Below are 9054 nucleotides of genomic sequence, written 5' to 3'. Positions count from 1 at the left end.
ATAAGAGGTAGTAACCAATGCCAAGGGAGGTGCCCGACTGACCCAGAGACTCCACCCTGACTCTCTGCCACAACCTGTAGCCAGCCATACTGCAGATCTAAGACATGTCCCGGGCAAAGATGAGCATAGTGGGGCTCGTTAGAGAAGGAGACCCCAGCAAGCTTATGCTTGTAAAATGAACCTGAAATCAAAAGCCACCAATTGCTGGAAGCATGGCAGATGGCTCCCATGTGGCTCCCATGTGGCTCTAAGTGTCACTGCTACTCTGTAAACACTTCTGGCCACATACTTGTCCTATGACAGAAACACATGTCCCTGTGACAGATAATTTGTTCTGGACTAATGAGTCCCAGGGAACTGAGAAGAAGGACACAGTGCGCCCTGTGCCTGTTTTAGGTGGGCCACCTTCATCATGTTTTTTTTTTTTTTTGGGGGGGTGGTGTAATGAACTTTATTGATGGTATTCAAGAGAGTAGGGCTCCCTAAGCCCCTCCTGCTATTCTGGGGGTCTGGGATGGAAACTGTGAGGGAGATGCTCAGTGTCAAGGGTTGAGTTAGGACAGGGACTGCTCAGCAGCCGAGGGCCTCTCTCTTGCTGTGTCCTTGCTGGGATGGGTGGTCCAGGGTGGGCTTCTTACTCCTTGGAGGCCATGTAGGCCATGAGGTCCACCACTCTGTTGCTGTAGCCAAATTCATTGTCGTACCAGGAAATGAGCTTTACAAAGTTATCATTGAGAGCAATGCCAGCCCCAGCATCGAAGGTGGAAGAGTGGGAGTCACTGTTAAAGTCACAGGAGACAACCTGGTCCTCAGTGTAGCCCAGGATGCCCTTTAGTGGGCCCTCGGATGCCTGCTTCACCACCTTCTTGATGTCGTCATAGTTGGCAGCTTTCTCCAGGCGGCATGTCAGATCGACGACGGACACATTGGGGGTAGGAACACGGAAGGCCATGCCCGTGAGCTTCCCGTTCAGCTCTGGGATGACTTTGCCCACAGCCTTGGCAGCGCCAGTGGATGCAGGGATGATGTTCTGGGCAGCGCCACGGCCGTCTCGCCACAGCTTCCCAGAGGGGCCATCCACAGTCTTCTGGGTGGCCGTGATGGCATGGACTGTGGTCATGAGTCCTTCCACGATGCCAAAGTTGTCATGGATGACCTTGGCCAAGGGGGCCAAGCAGTTGGTAGTGCAGGAAGCGTTGCTGACAATCTTGAGGGAATTGTCATACTTGTCATGGTTCACACCCATCACAAACATGGGGGCATCGGCAGAAGGGGTGGAGATGATGACCCTTTTGGCCCCACCCTTCAAGTGGGCCCCAGCCTTCTCCATGGTGGTGAAGACACCTGTCGACTCCACAACATACTCGGCGCCAGCATCCCCCCATTTGATGTTGGCGGGATCTCGTTCCTGGAAGATGGTGATGGCCTTCCCGTTGATGACAAGCTTCCCATTCTCAGCCTTAACTGTGCCTTTGAACTTGCCATGGGTGGAGTCATACTGGAACATGTAGACCATGTAGTTGAGGTCGATGAAAGGGTCATTGATGGCAACAACCTCCACTTTGCCAGAAGTGAAGGCAGCCCTGGTAACCAGGCGTCCAATGCGGCCAAACCCGTTCACTCCGATCTTCACCATCGTGTCTCTGGAACGAGGCAGGCACTGCACGAAAAGGAGCGGCTGTCTCTAGAACAGCGAGGAGCAGAGAGCCATGTTTTTCTATACTAGGGGCACACACACACCTTTCCTGAGGTGTGAGGGGGACAGTGACCTATCGTGACAACGACTGCAATCTCCTTCACACAGCCACCTGCCCTCTCTACTGGCCTTGCAGGTTACTTTTCTTGCCTCATTGCCACAATCTACTCAGAGACATCTGCCTGAACAGCACATTCACTTTTCTTCCTGTATCCCACCAAGATCTTTTAGGGGATGCTTGGGTCAGAAAATCTGCTAGTCTGGTCCTGCTCACACAGTGTCCCCCTCTACTCACTGGCTCATTTTATAGCCCCAGTGCTTTTTCATCATGGCAGATGTGATAGCTTAACCTTTTGTGTTTACCAGACTGGGCTAAGGAGAACCCAGACAGCTGGTAAAAATCTTATTTTTGATTATGTGCAAGGAAGTTTCTGGAAGAGCTTAGCTTTTGAATTAGTGGACTAAATATAAATGATTGCTCCTAAAACAATAAGTGAGCATCGTTCAGCTCACCAAGAGTCAACAGGACAAATAGACAGAGGAAGTTCCCTGTCTTCCCCTCTCTCTCTGAATAAAGACATATATCTTCAGTCCTTAGATATCAGTGTTCCCCGTCTCTGGACTTCAGCTTTGGACAGGAGCTTTCGTACCTGCTTTGCTAAGGAATCCAGCTTGTGTGTTTCATCATGGAACTTCCCAGCCTGCATCATCATGAGTCCGTCCCTCAAAGTCCATGTCTTTCTCTATACCTGAACTCATCCTCTTGTTCTGTTCCTCTCTAGACCCTTAAACTGTTCAGTGAAGGAGGCATATGGCCCCCGAGGTCTAGGACACAAACTATTCCTTACTTTGCTAGAAAGAAGGGAAACATTAAAGAAAAACTGTGCAGATGGTGGTGTATGTCTGTCCACTAGGTGGTGAGCTAACTTCATGGAACCTCAGGGAGGTGTCTGTCCCCTGAGAAAGAGATACAAACCTGGAGGGAGGAACAGAGAGAGAGTGAGCATATGAATCTGGTGGCAACAGCAGTCACGACATCCTGCAGCCCCGCTGTGGAGGACGGCACAGTCAGACCTCAGGCAGGGGACCAGAGCCCACTTCCACCTCCTCTGCTTCAGCCGTGCTCTCCTCCTGCACTTGCCAGCCTCACCCACTTGCTTGGTTATTCCTAGTCTCTCTTGCTACAACATAAGCCCCATGATAGTAAGGACCTCAATAGCATGGAGCAATATGATATGTTAGATACGAAGTGTTTTGCTATGGTTTTGGTCTCCAGCTGGTGGATCTAATCATCGAGAGGTGACTGGATCATGAGGAGCTCTGACTTAGGGGATGGATGAATCCATCGATGGAGACATAATTTGATGGTATGGAAGAGAGTCCGCAGTTGGAGGAAATGAGTCAATGGGAACAACTTTGAAGGGCATCTCTTGTCTCTGGCACCTTCTGTCTGTGTATGGCTATCTTGAGGCAAGCTCCCTCCTGTGCTGCCCGCACCCATAGCTGTCATATTTAGCCTGGCTTTAGGTATAGTCAGTGTACTAAAGCACCGCAGAACCAAGTCTCTGAGATGCTGAGCAAGAGCAGCCTTTCTCCCTCTTAACCTGTTTCTGTCAGGCATCTTGTCACCGAGATGAAAATCTGACCAACACAAGCATGCAGCAGGCCATGGACAGTACGGGAAGAAAGAAAAGCTCACGAGAAATTTGCCTTTTCCCCAGCCCTCGGGAGGCAGACGTGGATGGGTCTTTAAGTTCAAGGAGTTTGAGGCCAACCTGGTCTACAGAGTGAGTTCTAGAACAGCCAGGCAGGGCTACACAGAGAAACCCTGTGTCGAAAAACCAAGGAGGGGGGGAGGAAGGAAAATGAAAGGAAAAAAGAAAAGTCCATAAAAAATGCCTCATATCTGACTCACTCTAAAAGAATACCTGCTGCCCCTGGCTTTAGGAAGCTTGAACATTGGGCATATTTTAGGACCTGAGTGGCAGGGGGGCATTGCATATGATAAGAGAACCTTTCTGAGGTCCATTTCCAAGAGTGGTGTCACATCCCTCTGTATTTATCATCACTGAGTTAAGAAATTCCTCCAAACTTTCACCTATATGGAAAATTAGCAAGGTTTTATCTCCTTGGTGACGCTGAGATGCTCAGGTCTGAACCTTTGTTCACAGGGTTATGAGGTCTGGGGATCCCCTCCAGCATGGATTCCTGAGTCACCCTTCTCTACCCTAGGTTGTGTCTGCAGATAGACATGCAAATAGGCATGATGTAGAGGGAGACTGCTTGTTCATTTCCCAGCCACTCAGACCTGAATAATTACACAGAAACTATATTAATTACAACACTGTTTGGCCAACAGCTTAGGCATCTTTCTAATTAGCTCTTATATCTTAAATTAACCCATTTCTTTTAATTTATGTATTGCCTTGAGGCTGTGGCTTACCAGTAAGTTTCTGGCCTGGCGTCTTTCTCCTTCAGCAGCTACATGGTGTCTCCTTGACTCTGCCTATTTTCTCTCTATATCCCTGTTTCGATTTCCTACCTGGCTATATTCTACCCTGCCGTAGCTTCTTTATTAACCAGTGGTAATAAAACATATTCACAGCTTTCAGAGGGGAATCCCACATCATCTTTACTTTTCTGTCTAAATAAAAAGGAAGGTTTTAACTTTAACATAGTAACATTACATATAACAAAACAGGTATCAAGAAAGAATTATAGTTACAATATTTAGTCCATTTACATTTGACAAATTAAGGAAAATACTCTATCTTCTATCCTATCTTTGTGAATCTAAAGCTTTATATTTAATTTATTTTTATTATAACGAAAGAAAACTATAATTATAACTAGTTAGTCTTCAACTCTGTCAAAGACTCTAGAAGGATATAATATTACCTAAGTAAACAGGAAGTGAATTATGAGCAACTTCCAAAACTCTAGAATTGACAGAGACATCTTGCTGCCTGGACAGTCACCCAAAGTTCTTTTGTAACATTAGGGAATCTAGCTTCAGCCTTCAGGCCCATTATATCTGGCAGACTTTTCAGTGAAGCAGGAAATTTGAAAATCTGTTCTGCCTTGTACTGGCAAAGCTCATCAGTTGCTTTCTTCTGTGTCCTGCAGAATGTCTGGCTGTTTCTTCACTGAAGCAGGAATCCTGAAGGACCATCCTGTCTATTGAAAAGTTCAGCAGTCACTTTTCTGTGGGTCCTGCATGTCCAGTTCATACAGCATACCCTCAAGCAGTTTGGGCAAGAGCAGCTTCTTGCCCAAATGACTACCCTTGTTACATTAAAGGCAAATTCCATAATGAGTTTCTTCAATGCCCATCAATCTCTCTAAAGTAATTGGTGCTTCCAGAAGCAGATGTGTATCATTGTTGAGAAAAGCCTAAGTTCTTTTTTTTTTTTTTAAATATTTATTTATTTATTATGTATACAATATTCTTTCTGCATGTATGCCTGAAGGCCAGAAGAGGGCACCAGACCTCATTACAGATGGTTGTGAGCCACCATGTGGTTGCCGGGAATTGAACTCAGGACCTTTGGAAGAGCAGGCAATGCTCTTAACCGCTGAGCCATCTCTCCAGCCCCAAGCCTAAGTTCTTAAAGCATTGTAAATGCCATATTCTGTAGGTCTTTGAAAGGTTTGAAGAATACCTATCCATCTGAAATATATCTCTGTACAACTAGAAAACCTAACTAACATGACTTAAAGTTTCACTATTATGAATATCTATTAATCTATATTTCTTAACCATACATTACATTTTAAAATGAGCTGCACAAACATAGTACCCTAAACAAGAGCAGAAATACATATACACAGTGTAACAAAATTGACCTTAAATTTGTATCAGTTGACCAAGATCCAAACTGATGCAAAGTATTCATCTCTATATTATATCCCCCTTATTATCTAGTTATTTAAAAAGAGATTGACTGTGATCATTAGCCACTTATAAGCAACTTCCTTTAAATGAAAACAAACATTTATAAACAATCATTTTGGGAATTTGGGCATAGTTTTTTCTAAACTGCTTCCTGTTGTTTGTTGGGTGAAGTATTTTTAGGGTTCACGGAGACCTGGGCCTTGTTCCAGCAAACCACATTTATCTGAAAGGAATCCACAGGTTCTCATTTTCTGTGGAAACAAAAGCAGAATCTCTTTTCCAAAGTAACATATCTTAAGACTCAAATTCTGAAATTAAGATACCTTTAAAATATATATGTTAGGTTAGCTTAGATATGAAATATCTCTCTGTAGTTAGCTCATTCATAGTCAAAATATTTACAATAATAGGCATAATGCAGACTCTCTGTGTATAGTCCATATTTATGTGGCTTATTTTTTTAACTCAATTACTTTTTAAATATTTATTTTATTATCTTTACTCCTTTAATCTATGATTGTATTCTTGTCTATATTCTTTTTCCTCTCTCTCCCAAGCCTATGTACATTTTTTTAAGCACAGTGTGACCTGTTCAGAGGTTTATTTTTGTCTGAATCTGTCTTAATTGCATATCTATAATCATTTTATGACCAGGAGTGCCTTTTTTTTTAATGCTAAGCAGGCATGGCTAGGACCAACTCCACAGCCCTGCCTGTTGACTCCACCCCATCTAACATGGCTTGGGTTCATTCTCAGGTGACTGGGCCAGCATAATGCCTGAATCCTAATATCCACTTCCTCAGCCTGTGATGTGAAGCCCTTACTTCCGGAAAGCTGAGCAAGCAGTCACCTTCCTTAGACATCTGGAGTCCTTCCTGCTACTCAGGGTTGGAATTGCCGGAGCCCAGGAGAGAGAATCATAGAAGGAAGGGTGGGGGTTAGCATGGTGACTTTTCTGTTAGTCTTCCCATCCCAGTGATGGATGCCCAATACAAATGACTCAGGGGAGGACAGAGTGGAGCTCACACAAGGTAGGTTCTGGGCCTGTGGTGAGGCAGAGCACCCTGCTGGGAGTGTGGAGAGGAGGAAGCAGGCTTCTTCACTTTGTAGTAGACAGGAAGTAGAGAACATGGAAGGGACCAAGTGTAATATTTAAAGATACACCTTCAGTGACCTACTCCCCCCCCCCTTTTTTTTAAATGTGTGAGTGCGCTGTCTGCATGTATGTCTTCAGATCCCATTATAGGTGGCTGTGAGCCACCATGTAGTTTCTGGGAATTGAACTCAGGACCTCTGGAAATGCAACCGGTGCTCTTAACCTCCAAGCCATTTCTTCAGCCTTATGATGGCCTACTTCTTGAACTGATATAACACCTTTTATAGGTGTTCCAAAAATATCAACATCAGCTAGGGACCGAGAATTTCTTCTGAACAGCAGAAGAAACCAACCAAAAAGCGCTCTCTCAGAGAGCTGCCGAGTTTGAAGCAGCAGAGGTGAGGGATGGACAGAGTCCTGAGGGGAACAGTCCACAGTTCCCATCCTCTCCTGAAGGCTGGCTCCATCCTGCCCACTGGGGGCTATGGGATACCCTGGATGGATGAGTCCTTTATGCTTGAGTGCTTCCAGTTAAGATTCTGTTTCTTGCAACTAAAAGGGAATCTGGGTTCATGCAGACATGGCTCCTAGCTGACTCCACTGCTCCAAATAGCCTTCTGACCCACACCAGCCCTGAGTCTGCTCCCTTGGGTCCCACGACAGCCTCTGCTGCGATGTCCTCAAGTGCTCCTTTTTGAAATGAATATTTATCCTAAGCCACTTTTGCTGACTTGGAAGGCAGTGGGATACCAGAATCAATAAAATGCAGGAGCTATGGGGGGGGATTCAATCTGAAGTTTAAGAAGGGCCAAGCCATGGCTTTGTTAAAAGAATCAACGCAGACTTGCCAGGGACTCTGCTCCATCACTTCAGTTATGCTAGAGGGCAATCAGCTCCCAGATGGGAGACACCTGTGTTTGTAACTGATCCTGCTGCTTACGCAAGCTGGAGAACGGTCCAGCCCAAGCCTCCAGGAAATGCACTAACATCTAAGCCTGGTTCCATCAGTCACATCTCACTACTAGAAAAATCCAGTTATGTGAGGAGGAAGTTCACTCTATTTCCTTCCCCGCCCCACTTTCAGCCACCCAGTTGTGCCCAAGGTCAAGGCACTGGCAGATTTTGTGCCTGGCAAGGACCCTCTTCCTGGTTCATAGGAGGCCATCTTTTTCTCTATGTGTTCACAGGAGCAAGAAGTCTGTCTGGGGTCCCTCCAGAACAGTGGTTCTCAACTTTCCTAATGCTGTGACCCTTTAATACAGTTCCTCATGTTGTGGTGACCCCAACCACAAAGTTATTTTTTTTGCTACTTCATAACTGTAATTTTATTACTGTTATGACTTGTAACATAAATATTTGATATGCAGGATCTCTGATATGTAATCCCTGTGAAAGAGCCATTTGACCACAAAAGGGTCGCCTCCCACAAGCTGAGAACCACTGCCCTAGTAGGTCTTAATCCTATAGTCTTCCTGCCCTAATCACCTTCCGATACATCTACATTGCACCCTCTCCTTGATGCTGTGGCACACTTTGTGGCAAAAACACTTTGAGAAGTGTGGCGGGTGGTACTTTGGCTCACGGTTGTAGGGTTCAGTCCCTCATGGTAGGAAACCCTGGAGACAGCAGGAACTTGAAGCAGCTGGTCACATTGCGTCTGTAGTCAGGAAGCAGAGAGAGTTGAATGCTGGGACTCAGCTCGATTTCTCCTTTTATCCAGACTGGGCCCTCAGCCTGTGGGATGGTGCTACCTGCCCTTAGCGTGGGGTTTTCTCTTTATGTAATCTAGAAGATCCCTCACAGACATGCCCCCGATTTGTCTCTATGGTGGTTCTAGATCACCCCATCAAGTTGACAGTATCAACCATCACAAGCCCCGATTCCAGATTGCATCACGTTGAGGACTAGCCTTCAGCGTACAGACACAGACATTCAGCGTCAAATGCCAGGCCTCCGGTCCTGCACATTTGGGAGCCAAGTAGGATGATCCCCGTCTGCCAGCTACTTCTGGGTTTGAGATCAACAATTCTTGCCAGACTTATTCTCTCATGAACCCAGCCCAGTGTTTACAGAGAAGTCAAACTCGGTGCTAGGCTACTTGGAATCAATCGGCTTCCTGACTGGAGCTGAGCTCTTCCTTTGGCTTGACCAGGCTGTGAGCTTGTCCTTCTGAATGGAAATAGCCAACTAACTTGGCAGGAGACCTTAGCCACTGGTTGCGGCCCTTACAATTTCTGGGAAGGAGAATGGCATCTCGTAGTGTTTTTGTGGTCTCTTCAGACGCTGGATTTTCCGTTGGTAATTTCTTGTTTACTGTGCCCTTTCAGCCTTGGGGAGCGGAATGGGAAATGAGAGCTGATGTCATTT

The 9054-nt window shown here is 45.8% G+C and overlaps 1 protein-coding gene across 1 annotated transcript; it reads right to left on the bottom strand.

The window, feature by feature from the left end:
• Window positions 1-449: 449 nt before the first annotated feature.
• LOC130879901 (glyceraldehyde-3-phosphate dehydrogenase-like) lies at window positions 450-1636 on the bottom strand. Its single transcript, XM_057778727.1, has one exon. It carries the CDS (start codon window positions 1634-1636, stop codon window positions 635-637), a length of 1002 nt encoding a protein of 333 aa, XP_057634710.1. The 3' UTR covers window positions 450-634.
• Between the last annotated feature and the right edge of the window lie 7418 nt (window positions 1637-9054).

This window comes from Chionomys nivalis, chromosome 8, assembly GCF_950005125.1.
Source record: "Chionomys nivalis chromosome 8, mChiNiv1.1, whole genome shotgun sequence".
NCBI classification, from domain to species: domain Eukaryota; kingdom Metazoa; phylum Chordata; class Mammalia; order Rodentia; family Cricetidae; genus Chionomys; species Chionomys nivalis.
Note: the sequence above shows the minus strand (reverse complement) of the source record. Positions and strands in the feature narration are given on the sequence as shown.

What these genes read in the sequence shown, in the direction of transcription:
- LOC130879901 (XM_057778727.1), bottom strand. Translation starts at nt 1,636, where the DNA reads ATGGTGAAGATCGGAGTGAACGGGTTTGGCCGCATTGGACGCCTGGTT.